Source organism: Gigantopelta aegis, chromosome 3 (genome assembly GCF_016097555.1).
Source record: "Gigantopelta aegis isolate Gae_Host chromosome 3, Gae_host_genome, whole genome shotgun sequence".
In the NCBI taxonomy this organism is placed as follows: Eukaryota; Metazoa; Mollusca; class Gastropoda; order Neomphalida; family Peltospiridae; genus Gigantopelta; species Gigantopelta aegis.
The window spans coordinates 3,668,282-3,684,160 of record NC_054701.1 but is presented as its reverse complement, the minus strand read 5'-3'; the positions used below and the strand labels follow the sequence as shown (position 1 = coordinate 3,684,160).

Here is a 15,879-nt window from a genome sequence, read left to right as displayed (position 1 = left end):
ACAATTTATTCTGATTGGACGTCACTAAAAAACTGAATGTTATCCTTTGATAAACCCCGGAAAACGACGTCATTACGCAAATGCAATGTCATTACCTAAAACGCATTTTAGATAACAGGCTTTGTAAATTCAAACCTCGTGTAAAATAGACCATCAAAAATGAACTACTTAAAGAGTACAATGAGAACGACATTAACTGAAAAATATTTATTTGCAGTACAAATGTCTTCATTATTACATTTTTAATATCTTGGTGAAAATGCAAACAACATTCATATCACAGAGTGGAAGCTATACATGAAATATTTTCTTGTGTATTAATTTGATATTGCTACATATTTGAGGACCAGGGCCGTGTTCCACGAAGAGATCTTAGCGCTAAGATTGCTTCATGGATTGAGGCCCTGAACCACAATTCTCCACAGATTAAACTAAAATGGGAACGGATAGGAGGTGGACTTTCATTGAGAAACAAATGGGAACTGATAGGAGGTGGACTTTCATTGAGAAACAAATGCAATATGACCAGTTCACTATAAACATTGTAAAGTTTTTAATTATGATTACTCTGCATTACATGGTCTTCAATGTGTAGCCATCTCTCCCATATTAATTTCTGCTCGGCAAAAAAAAAAAAGATTTCCCTTTTTTGTATGATAGCAAAATACATGCTAAGCAAGTGAATTGTTTAAAACAAATCTGAGCTGTCAAAATCATTACAACTGCAGTCTTACATCCCTTCCTTACTACTTCAAAATGAACAATAAAATTATGTTTTCGCCGTCCATGTATAGTTAATGTCTTGATATGTCACGCAAGTCTTTGTCGCATTCTGCAATAGATTGTTAAAGAGACCAGGATACGTGTCAACAAACTGACACTTTATGGCAAGTAAATACATTTCTCTAGACTAATAACTGCATCTAGACATCAAAGAATAACACTTCACGGAAAAGATAATTAATATGGATCATTTATTCATTCTAACAAAATATTCTCAACATTGCATTCAGTATATAGTTGTGATAAAATGTATTTGTTTTGGGGGGGGGGGGGGGGGTGCCCAGGGGTTCATCAGAAACCTATGAAATGTGATGATGTATCAAGCATGGGAGTAGGGTGGTATATAAGCACTAAACAAAATATTAATTATTCAACAATAAACCTAAAACAATATTAATTAGAATTATGTACTTTTAAAAAAGAATTTGGTAACCAGGGCAACTCAGTAAGCAGGTGTGATATGAAAATCTGTGCAAACCAGTAAGGCCAAACAAAATACATTTCTGGTCAGCGTTCACGTCGATTCTGACTGTCAATTTTTTTAATTTATGGTACGAGGTCGATTTTGCCGGCCTTTTCTTGCTATGACATAAAACTTCATTTGGAGCCAAAATGTCATCATGCATGAACTAGGATATGCTTGGACTATTATCCGTCTTTAATTTCTCTCTAAAACAGGTCCTGTTGTTCTCAATTAGTAGCATGGCCCGTTTTAAAAACATTTGTGGCCAAAGTCGAAGTCATAAAAAGTGTCGTGGCTATATGGAAAATGTAAAGGAAAATATTTCGGGTACTAAGGCAAAGGAAGGGCACCATGGCCATTGAGGATGGACCAAAGCAGATGAGGACAACATTAAAAAAACCCTAAATATACACACCTTTTCTGTGCATTCCATGATTAAAAAAAAAAAGGGGGGGAGCACATCCTCACATCAATTCTGGAACTTTGGTCTGACCAGAGACCAATATTTTTGTTTCCCTAACATACATTGCATCCAAATATAAAACTATTTACCTGTTATAAAGATACTTATGATCAAAAGAAAGTATACCAAAACATTTGTATGTGAAACTGCACATTAACCCTAGTGCTGTTTGTGAAAAGTGATGTTCACATTTCATGGTAAATATTGTGTATTCCATAGTTCATATCTCAGCAGTTGATTACACTTGGGAACACATTTTTATTATTTTGTAAAACTATTGATATGCTTTCGATTGTTAGTGTATAAACATGATACACATCTATCTCACACTGGATTTCATAGTCCATAGCATCACTTAAAATGATACAATACAAAAGCTGAAACAAAAATCCACCAAACCCACCCATACTGCTAAAAACAATGCAAATCAGATTAAACATCTCCTTCAATTTAATCTGCTCAAAGTTGTAATAAAGATTTTAATAAACACAACTTCCCAACACATTTTAATAAACACAACTTCCCAACACATTTTACTACTTTTCTTTTATAACCACTAATGAAATGAAACAGTTTTTTGTATGCTGAGAAAATGAACACTGACAAAATAAAATGAACACGTTTTGTTATCGGAACATGATAACATGTTTGTACATATTGAGAACCTGCTTGTAAAACCTGAGTGAAATCAAGTGTAAGCCTATCCTGTTAGGTCACTGTATGTATTCTACAAGTGGTCAGAGTTGTCGACTGGTCGATATCAGAACACTTGTTTTAGTTTGCGTGAGATCTGAACCGGCTACATCGCTCGTCACGTCAAGACTTCTTCTCCTTGGCTGCAGCTTCAACAGCTGCCTTCTTAGCTCGAACCATTTCACAGATTTCCTACAGATGTAAAATGAATGATGTAAAATGCAATACCTGGAGGCAAGCTCAATATATACTGAGGCACACAAAAAAGGCAATACATAATCCAATAAAAGACTTAACAAAAACTCTCTCCTTTTAAATGTCTGTTAATTTAAAATATCAAACTGCAACATTTTAATGGGTTTTTAAACATTTATTCACATCACCACCCCAAACCGCACTTTAATTTTATTTAGCAATTTCCATTTCTTTTCTCACTTAACAGTGTTAATACAATTATTGTGTATCTCGTCATACAGTCATTACTGTGGGTGTTCACAGATTCAGCTATCTTTTCCCAGTGGTCAGCGTGCTACCAAGTGTTCATACAATGACTGACAGTGTTCATACAAGTACTAACAGTGTTCATACAATGATTGACAGTGTTAATACAAGTACTGACAGTGTTCATACAATGATTGACAGTGTTAATACAAGTACTGACAGTGTTAATACAAGTACTGACAGTGTTCATACAATGATTGACAGTGTTAATACAATGATTGACAGTGTTGTATTGTTTGTTCATACAAGTACTGACAGTGTTAAGACAATGACTAACAGTGTTCATACAATGACTGACGGTGTTAATACAAGTACTGACAGTGTTAGTACTTGTATTAACACTGTCAGTACTTGTATTAAGTACTGACAGTGTTAATACAAGTACTGACAGTGTTCATACAAGTACTGACAGTGTTAATACAATGACTGACAGTGTTAATACAATGACTGACAGTGTTCATACAAGTACTGACAGTGTTAAGACAATGACAAACAGTGTTAATACAATGACTGACAGTGTTAATACAATGACTAACAGTGTTCATACAATGACTGACAGTGTTAATACAATGACTAACAGCGTTCATACAATGACTGACAGTGTTAAGACAATGACTAACAGTGTTCATACAATGATTGACGGTGTTAATACAATGACTGACAGTGTTAATACAATGACTAACAGTGTTCATACAATGACTGACAGTGTTCATACAATGACTGACAGTGTTCATACAAGTACTGACACTATTAATACAATGACTGACAGTGTTCATACAAGTACTGACAGTGTTAAGACAATGACTAACAGTGTTCATACAATGACTGACGGTGTTAATACAAGTACTGACAGTGTTAATACAAGTACTGACAGTGTTAATACAATGACTGACAGTGTTAATACAAGTACTGACAGTGTTCATACAATGATTGACAGTGTTAATACAAGTACTGACAGTGTTCATACAATGATTGACAGTGTTAATACAAGTACTAACAGTGTTTGTTCATACAAGTACTGACAGTGTTAATACAAGTACTGACAGTGTTAAGACAATGACTAACAGTGTTCATACAATGACTGACGGTGTTAATACAAGTACTGACAGTGTTAATACAAGTACTGACAGTGTTAATACAAGTACTGACAGTGTTCATACAATGACTGACAGTGTTAATACAATGACTGACAGTGTTCATACAATGACTGACAGTGTTCATACAAGTACTGACAGTGTTCATACAAGTACTGACAGTGTTAAGACAATGACTGACAGTGTTAATACAATGACTGACAGTGTTAATACAATGACTGACAGTGTTCATACAGTGACTGACAGTGTTAATGACAGTGTTAATACAAGTACTGACAGTGTTCATACAAGTACTGACAGTGTTAATACAATGACTAACAGCGTTCATACAATGACTGACAGTGTTAATGACAGTGTTAATACAAGTACTGACAGTGTTAATACAAGTACTGACAGTGTTCATACAAGTACTGACAGTGTTAATACAAGTACTGACAGTGTTAAGACAATGACTAACAGTGTTCATACAATGACTGACGGTGTTAATACAAGTACTGACAGTGTTAATACAAGTACTGACAGTGTTAATACAAGTACTGACAGTGTTAATACAATTACTAAGTACTGACAGTGTTAATACAAGTACTGACAGTGTTCATACAAGTACTGACAGTGTTAATACAATGACTGACAGTGTTAATACAATGACTGACAGTGTTAATACAATGACTGACAGTGTTCATACAAGTACTGACAGTGTTAAGACAATGACAAACAGTGTTAATACAATGACTGACAGTGTTAATACAATGACTAACAGTGTTCATACAATGACTGACAGTGTTAATACAATGACTAACAGCGTTCATACAATGACTGACAGTGTTAATGAGTGTTAATACAAGTACTGACAGTGTTCATACAAGTACTGACAGTGTTAATACAATGACTAACAGCGTTCATACAATGACTAACAGTGTTCATACAATGATTGACGGTGTTAATACAATGACTGACAGTGTTAATACAATGACTGACAGTGTTCATACAAGTACTGACAGTGTTAAGACAATGACAAACAGTGTTAATACAATGACTGACAGTGTTAATACAATGACTAACAGTGTTCATACAATGACTGACAGTGTTAATACAATGACTAACAGCGTTCATACAATGACTGACAGTGTTAATGACAGTGTTAATACAAGTACTGACAGTGTTCATACAAGTACTGACAGTGTTAATACAATGACTAACAGCGTTCATACAATGACTAACAGTGTTCATACAATGATTGACGGTGTTAATACAATGACTGACAGTGTTAATACAATGACTAACAGTGTTCATACAATGACTGACAGTGTTCATACAATGACTGACAGTGTTCATACAAGTACTGACAGTATTAATACAATGACTGACAGTGTTCATACAAGTACTGACAGTGTTAAGACAATGACTAACAGTGTTCATACAATGACTGACGGTGTTAATACAAGTACTGACAGTGTTAATACACGTACTGACAGTGTTAATACAATGACTGACAGTGTTAATACAAGTACTGACAGTGTTCATACAATGATTGACAGTGTTAATACAAGTACTGACAGTGTTCATACAATGATTGACAGTGTTAATACAAGTACTAACAGTGTTTGTTCATACAAGTACTGACAGTGTTAATACAAGTACTGACAGTGTTAAGACAATGACTAACAGTGTTCATACAATGACTGACGGTGTTAATACAAGTACTGACAGTGTTAATACAAGTACTGACAGTGTTAATACAAGTACTGACAGTGTTCATACAATGACTGACAGTGTTAATACAATGACTGACAGTGTTCATACAATGACTGAGTGTTCATACAAGTACTGACAGTGTTCATACAAGTACTGACAGTGTTAAGACAATGACTAACAGTGTTAATACAATGACTGACAGTGTTAATACAATGACTAACAGTGTTCATACAATGACTGACAGTGTTAATGACAGTGTTAATACAAGTACTGACAGTGTTCATACAAGTACTGACAGTGTTAATACAATGACTAACAGCGTTCATACAATGACTGACAGTGTTAATGACAGTGTTAATACAAGTACTGACAGTGTTAATACAAGTACTGACAGTGTTCATACAAGTACTGACAGTGTTAAGACAATGACTAACAGTGTTCATACAATGATTGACGGTGTTAATACAATGACTGACAGTGTTAATACAATGACTAACAGTGTTCATACAATGACTGACAGTGTTCATACAATGACTGACAGTGTTCATACAAGTACTGACAGTGTTAATACAATGACTGACAGTGTTCATACAAGTACTGACAGTGTTAAGACAATGACTAACAGTGTTCATACAATGACTGACAGTGTTAATACAAGTACTGACAGTGTTAATACAAGTACTGACAGTGTTAATACAATGACTGACAGTGTTAATACAAGTACTGACAGTGTTCATACAATGATTGACAGTGTTAATACAAGTACTAACAGTGTTTGTTAATACAAGTACTGACAGTGTTAAGACAATGACTAACAGTGTTCATACATGACTGACGGTGTTAATACAATGACTGACAGTGTTCATACAATGACTGACAGTGTTAATACAAGTACTAACAGTGTTCATACAATGACTGACGGTGTTAATACAATGACTGACAGTGTTAATACAAGTACTAACAGTGTTCATATAATGACTGACAGTGTTCATACAATGACTGACAGTGTTAATACAAGTACTAACAGTGTTCATACAATGACTGACGGTGTTAATACAATGATTGACAGTGTTCATACAATGACTGACAGTGTTAATACAAGTACTAACAGTGTTCATACAATGATTGACAGTGCTCATACAATGACTGACAGTGTTAATACAAGTACTGACAGTGTTAATACAATGATTGACAGTGTTCATACAAGTACTAAGAGTGTTCATACAATGACTGACGGTGTTAATACAATGACTGACAGTGTTAATGACAGTGTTAATACAATGACTGACCGTGTTAATACAAGTACTGACAGTGTTAATACAATGACTAACAGTGTTAAGACGATGACTAACATTGTTAATACAATGACTAACAGTTAATACAATTACCTTGTATCTCTTCATGCAGTCCTTCTTACTGCGAGTGTTCACGGCCTCTGCGATCTTCTCCCAGCGTTCGGGCGTGCTTGCATTGTACGTCTTCAACGCCTGCTCCAACATCTTCTGCTCATCTGTGGTCCACGGGGCGGGGTTCATCCCCGTTTCCCTCAACTGCTGGTCTACCACACCTAGAGGACAATCACAGCTCATATAACACACTCTTATAACTAATGTAACTTCCACCACACCTAGAGGACAATCACAGCATAACCAACTAACTAAAAAAGTAGTTTGTTTTATTTAACGACGCCACTAGAGCACATTGATTTTTTTATCTTATCATCGGCTATTGGACGTCAAACATATGGTCATTCTGACACTGTTTTTAGACTATAACAGAAAAAGAAAGAAATGTTTTATTTAACGACGCACTAAACATATTTTATTTACGGTTATATGGCGTCAGACATATGGTTAAGGACCACACAGATTTTGAGAGGAAACCCGCTGTCGCCACATAGGCTACTCTTTTTACGACAGGCAGCAAGTGATCTTTTATTTGCGCTTCCCACAGGCAGGATAGCACAAACCATGGCCTTTGTTGAACCAGTTATGGATCACTGGTCGGTGCAAGTGGTTTACACCTACCCATTGAGCCTTGCGGAGCACTCACTCAGGGTTTGGAGTCGGTATCTGGATTAAAAATCCCATGCCTCAACTGGGATCCAAACCCAGTACCTACCAGCCTGTAGACCGATGGCCTGCCACGACGCCACCGAGGCCGGTAACCAACTAACTTCAACCACACCTGGAGGACAATTACAGCATAACCAACGTAACTTCAACCACACCTGGAGGACAATCACAGCTTGATATAACACACTCTTGTAACAACATAACTTCAACTACACCTGGAGAACAATCACAGCTTGATATAACCCACTCTTATAACTAACTAACACGACAGACAATCACAGCTTGATATAACCCACTCTTATAACATAATTTCAACCACACCTAGGGGACAATCACAGCTTGATATAAACCACTCTTATAACATAATTTCAACCACACCTAGGGGACAATCACAGCTTGATATAAACCACTCTTATAACTAACATAACTTCAACCACACCTAGGGGACAATCACAGCTTGATATAACCCACTCTTATAACTAACATAACTTCAACCACACCTAGGGGACAATCACAGCTTGATATAAACCACTCTTATAACTAACATAACTTCAACCACACCTAGGGGACAATCACATCTTGATATAAACAACTCTTATAACTAACTTAACTTTAACCACACCTAGGGGACAATCACAGCTTAATATAACCCACTCTTATACTAACATAATTTCAACCACACCTAGGGGACAATTAGCGCTTGATATAAACCACTCTTATAACTAACATAACTTTAACCACACCTAGAGGACAATCACAGCTTGATATAAACCACTCTTATAACTAACATAACTTCAACCACACCTAGGGGACAATCACAGCTTGATATAAACCACTCTTATAACTAACATAATTTCAACCACACCTAGGGGACAATCACAGCTTGATATAAACCACTCTTATAACTAACATAACTTCAACCACACCTAGGGGACAATCACAGCTTGATATAAACCACTCTTATAACATAATTTCAACCACACCTAGGGGACAATCACAGCTTGATATAAACCACTCTTATAACTAACATAACTTCAACCACACCTAGGGGACAATCACAGCTTGATATAACCCACTCTTATAACTAACATAACTTCAACCACACCTAGGGGACAATCACAGCTTGATATAAACCACTCTTATAACTAACATAACTTCAACCACACCTAGGGGACAATCACATCTTGATATAAACCATTCTTATAACTAACTTAACTTTAACCACACCTAGGGGACAATCACAGCTTAATATAACCCACTCTTATACTAACATAATTTCAACCACACCTAGGGGACAATTAGCGCTTGATATAAACCACTCTTATAACTAACATAACTTCAACCACACCTAGGGGACAATCACAGCTTGATGTTACTCACTTATAAGTAACATAACTTCAACCACACCTAGAGGACAATCACAGCTTGATATAACCCACTCTTATAACCAACATAATTTCAACCACACCTAGGGGACAATCACAGCTTGATGTTACTCACTTATAACTAACATAACTTCAACCACACCTACAGGACAATCACAGCTTGATATAACCCACTCTTATAACTAACATAATTTCAACCACACCTAGGGGACAATCACAGCTTGATATAAACCACTCTTATAACTAACATAACTTCAACCACACCTAGAGGACAATCACAGCTTGATATAACCCACTCTTATAACTAACGTAACCAACCACACACAGAGGACAATCACAGCTTCATATAACTAACATAACTTCAACCACACCTAGGGGACAATCACAGCTTGATGTTACTCACTTATAACTAACATAACTTCAACCACACCTACAGGACAATCACAGCTTGATATAACCCACTCTTATAACTAACATGACTTCAACCACACCTAGGGGACAATCACAGCTTGATGTTACTCACTTATAACTAACATAACTTCAACCACACCTAGGGTACAATCACAGCTTGATATAAACCACTCTTATAACTAACATACCTTCAACCACACCTAGGGGACAATCACAGCTTGATGTTACTCATTTATAACTAACGTAACTTCAATCACACCTAGAGGACAATCACAGCTTAATATAACCCACTCTTATAACTAACATAACTTCAACCACACCTAGGGTACAATCACAGCTTGAGGTAAACAACTCTTATAACTAACATACCTTCAACCACACCTAGGGGACAATCACAGCTTGATGTTACTCATTTATAACTAACGTAACTTCAATCACACCTAGAGGACAATCACAGCTTAATATAACCCACTCTTATAACTAACATAATTTCAACCACACCTAGGGTACAATCACAGCTTGATATAAACCACTCTTATAACTAACATAATTTCAACCACACCTAGGGGACAATCACAGCTTGATATAAACCACTCTTATAACTAACATAATTTCAACCACACCTAGGGGACAATCACAGCTTGATATAAACCACTCTTATAACTAACATAATTTCAACCACACCTAGGGGACAATCACCGCTTGATATAACCCACTCTTATAACTAACGTAACCAACCACACACAGAGGACAATCACAGCTTCATATAACTAACATAACTTCAACCACACCTAGGGGACAATCACAGCTTGATGTTACTCACTTATAACTAACATAACTTCAACCACACCTACAGGACAATCACAGCTTGATATAACCCACTCTCATAACTAACATAACTTCAACCACACCTAGGGGACAATCACAGCTTGATATAGACCACTCTTATAACTAACATAACTTCAACCACACCTAGGGTACAATCACAGCTTGATATAACCCACTCTTATAACTAACATGACTTCAACCACACCTAGGGGACAATCACAGCTTGATGTTACTCACTCTTATAACTAACATAACTTCAACCACACCTAGGGGACAATCACAGCTTGATATAAACCACTCTTATAACTAACATAACTTCAACCACACCTAGGGGACAATCACAGCTTGATGTTACTCATTTATAACTAACGTAACTTCAATCACACCTAGAGGACAATCACAGCTTAATATAACCCACTCTTATAACTAACATAACTTCAACCACACCTAGGGGACAATCACAGCTTGAGGTAAACAACTCTTATAACTAACATAACTTCAACCACACCTAGGGGACAATCACAGCTTGATGTTACTCATTTATAACTAACGTAACTTCAATCACACCTAGAGGACAATCACAGCTTAATATAACCCACTCTTATAACTAACATAATTTCAACCACACCTAGGGTACAATCACAGCTTGATATAAACCACTCTTATAACTAACATAATTTCAACCACACCTAGGGGACAATCACAGCTTGATATAAACCACTCTTATAACTAACATAATTTCAACCACACCTAGGGGACAATCACAGCTTGATATAAACCACTCTTATAACTAACATAATTTCAAACACCTAGGGGACAATCACCGCTTATAACTATAAACGTAACCAACCACACCTAGAGGACAATCACAGCTTGATATAACTAACATAACTTCAACCACACCTAGGGGACAATCACAGCTTGATGTTACCACTCTTATAACTAACATAACTTCAACCACACCTAGGGGACAATCACAGCTTGATATAACCCACTCTTATAACTAACATAACTTCAACCACACCTAGGGGACAATCACAGCTTGATGTTACTCACTTATAACTAACATAACTTCAACCACACCTAGGGGACAATCACAGCTTGATATAAACCACTCTTATAACTAACATACCTTCAACCACACCTAGGGGACAATCACAGCTTGATATAAACCACTCTTATAACTCATAACTTCAACCACATAACTCACAGCTTGATAACACTTTATAACTAACATAACTTCAACCACACCTAGAGGACAATCACAGCTTGATATAACCCACTCTTATAACTAACATAACTTCAACCACACCTAGGGGACAATCACAGCTTGATATAAACAACTCTTATAACTAACATAACTTCAACCACACCTAGGGGACAATCACAGCTTGATGTTACTCACTTATAACTAACATAACTTCAACCACACCTAGAGGACAATCACAGCTTGATATAACCCACTCTTATAACTAACATAATTTCAACCACACCTAGGGTACAATCACAGCTTGATATAAACCACTCTTATAACTAACATAATTTCAACCACACCTAGGGGACAATCACAGCTTGATATAAACCACTCTTATAACTAACATAACTTCAACCACACCTAGGGGACAATCACAGCTTGATATAAACCACTCTTATAACTAACATAATTTCAACCACACCTAGGGGACAATCACAGCTTGATATAACCCTTATAACTAACTAACTTCAACCACACCTACAATCACAGCTTGATATACTCTTATAACTAACATAACTTCAACCACACCTAGGGGACAATCACAGCTTGATATAACCCACTCTTATAACTATAACTAACATAACTTCAACCACACCTAGGGGACAATCACAGCTTGATATAACCCACTCACTTATAACTAACATAACTTCAACCACACCTAGGGACAATCACAGCTTGATATAAACCACTCTTATAACTAACATAATTTCAACCACACCTAGGGGACAATCACAGCTTGATATAAACCACTCTTATAACTAACATAATTTCAACCACACCTAGGGGACAATCACAGCTTGATATAAACCACTCTTATAACTAACATAATTTCAACCACACCTAGGGGACAATCACAGCTTGATATAACCCACTCTTATAACTAACATAACTTCAACACACACAGAGGACAATCACAGCTTCATATAACTAACATAACTTCAACCACACCTAGGGGACAATCACAGCTTGATGTTACTCACTTATAACTAACATAACTTCAACCACACCTACAGGACAATCACAGCTTGATATAACCCACTCTCATAACTAACATAACTTCAACCACACCTAGGGGACAATCACAGCTTGATATAAACCACTCTTACAACTAACATGACTTCAACCACACCTAGGGGACAATCACAGCTTGATATAACCCACTCTTATAACTAACATAACTTCAACCACACCTAGGGTACAATCACAGCTTGATATAAACCACTCTTATAACTAACATACCTTCAACCACACCTAGGGGACAATCACAGCTTGATGTTACTCATTTATAACTAACGTAACTTCAATCACACCTAGAGGACAATCACAGCTTGAGGTAAACAACTCTTATAACTAACATACCTTCAACCACACCTAGGGGACAATCACAGCTTGATGTTACCACATTTATAACTAACATAATTTCAACCACACCTAGAGGACAATCACAGCTTAATATAACCCACTCTTATAACTAACATAATTTCAACCACACCTAGGGTACAATCACAGCTTGATATAAACCACTCTTATAACTAACATAATTTCAACCACACCTAGGGGACAATCACAGCTTGATATAAACCACTCTTATAACTAACATAATTTCAACCACACCTAGGGGACAATCACAGCTTGATATAAACCACTCTTATAACTAACATAATTTCAACCACACCTAGGGGACAATCACCGCTTGATATAACCCACTCTTATAACTAACGTAACCAACCACACACAGAGGACAATCACAGCTTCATATAACTAACATAACTTCAACCACACCTAGGGGACAATCACAGCTTGATGTTACTCACTTATAACTAACATAACTTCAACCACACCTACAGGACAATCACAGCTTGATATAACCCACTCTCATAACTAACATAACTTCAACCACACCTAGGGGACAATCACAGCTTGATATAGACCACTCTTATAACTAACATAACTTCAACCACACCTAGAGGACAATCACAGCTTGATATAAACCACTCTTACAACTAACATGACTTCAACCACACCTAGGGGACAATCACAGCTTGATATAACCCACTCTTATAACTAACATAACTTCAACCACACCTAGGGGACAATCACAGCTTGATATAAACCACTCTTATAACTAACATAACTTCAACCACACCTAGGGGACAATCACAGCTTGATGTTACTCACTTATAACTAACATAACTTCAACCACACCTAGGGTACAATCACAGCTTGATATAAACCACTCTTATAACTAACATACCTTCAACCACACCTAGGGGACAATCACAGCTTGATGTTACTCATTTATAACTAACGTAACTTCAATCACACCTAGAGGACAATCACAGCTTAATATAACCCACTCTTACAACTAACATAACTTCAACCACACCTAGGATACAATCACAGCTTGAGGTAAACAACTCTTATAACTAACATAATTTCAACCACACCTAGGGGACAATCACAGCTTGATATAAACCACTCTTATAACTAACATAATTTCAACCACACCTAGGGGACAATCACAGCTTGATATAAACCACTCTTATAACTAACGTAATTTCAACCACACCTAGGGGACAATCACAGCTTGATATAAACCACTCTTATAACTAACGTAACTTCAACCACACCTAGGGGACAATCACAGCTTGATATAAACCACTCTTATAACTAACGTAACTTCAACCACACCTAGGGGACAATCACAGCTTGATATAAACCACTCTTATAACTAACGTAACTTCAACCACACCTAGGGGACAATCACAGCTTGATATAAACCACTCTTATAACTAACGTAACTTCAACCACACCTAGAGGACAATCACAGCTTGATATAACCCACTCTTATAACAACGTAACTTCAACCACACATAGAGGACAATCACAGCTTGATATAACCCACTCTTATAACTAACATAACTTCAACCACACCTAGGGGACAATCACAGCTTGATATTACTCACTCTTCTGTCAGATAGCTAATATACACATATGTAACTCAAACACTGATAAAACATGTCTAACTTTTTACAAAACTCCTATATCCTCCTCCTCATTCTGAGTCTCCTCCCTGTTACTTCCACCCCACCCCACCCCATATCCGACAGAATCTATGGTACTTGACATCTTGTATCAACCATGAAAGTAATTTGGGCCAAGTGAAATGCCCAAGATAACACACATTGTGCTGCCTATGCCATTTGTGAAGTAAAAATGTAAAATACATGTCTGAACAGAATTAAATGACCTTCAAACAAACATTGGTGACAAAGCACAGTTTGTAATTTGCACACCCAAAAATAGATGGACCTCCAGATGGATGGATGGATGAACAAAGACAGACAGTGCACACTCACTTTCCATTCTTTGACTTGGCTGGTCTTGTACACTTGATGCAGCCACTTTATGCTCCTTGACAAAATGTTCATACGCACGTTTTTGTGCATCTTCTTTGAGTGCAAAATCTGAAATGAGAACAAACCCCCTCAACACATGGTCCTACAATACACATTTATAAAACCCCTGAACAACACTTGCATGTGCTTTTGTTATTGTTTAAAATTTCAAAGATTACCTAATCAAAGGAAATATTAATTACACTGAATTTATTTGAATGCTTAGAATTGAAAAAATTTGAATTAATAGAATTTTTAACTGGCTTATTTGGTTCACAATATTAGACAGAAAAATTAAGACTGAACCATGAATTTTTTGAGGATGGAACTTCAATTAACTATTTTACATTTTAAACTTTAGTTTACCATTTTTCTGTAATTCTTTAGCCTTGGCAAGGACATCTTTAGCATTTTTGTCACTGCCTTCTACGTGTTGTCCAATGAATTTGGCTATGACATCCCATCTGAAACACAGCGATAAAGAAATGAAGAACTGTGACCAAATTAATACAATCACACGACGTCATGGCATTCTGCTTATAAAACTTTAAAATTCTACACTCAACGCTTTAAACAGTCACACTCTTCCAAAAGTATGTAATTAAATTATACATTGAAAGTTTACTAAAATCTAAGTCTTTCCCATTCAAATGGTATATAGTTAAAGAAGAAGTTGGTAATATGAGGACTTTGGTAGTGTGTGGATTCTGGACATGAAAGTTGCATACGCTTCAGCTAGTTCACTCAGCTGTATGCCTCGACAAGAAATGTTCAACATCATGTATGATACTGTTAGATTACTGCAATTTTACATCAGATCATAATGGTTAAAGAA

General features: G+C 36.5%; 1 protein-coding gene across 1 annotated transcript in view; it reads right to left on the bottom strand.

The window, feature by feature from the left end:
- Positions 1-192: 192 nt before the first annotated feature.
- The window catches only part of LOC121367405 (dnaJ homolog subfamily C member 2-like), a 30,769-nt gene continuing 15,082 nt past the window's right edge, over positions 193-15,879 (bottom strand). Inside the window, exons 15-18 of the mRNA XM_041491559.1 lie at positions 15,411-15,508; positions 15,006-15,113; positions 7,081-7,259; positions 193-2,594 (exon numbers count right to left, since the gene is read on the bottom strand). Of these exons, the coding sequence (XP_041347493.1) occupies positions 2,526-2,594; positions 7,081-7,259; positions 15,006-15,113; positions 15,411-15,508 (454 nt within the window). The 3' untranslated portion in view covers positions 193-2,525. The remainder of the gene's footprint in view (positions 2,595-7,080; positions 7,260-15,005; positions 15,114-15,410; positions 15,509-15,879) is intronic.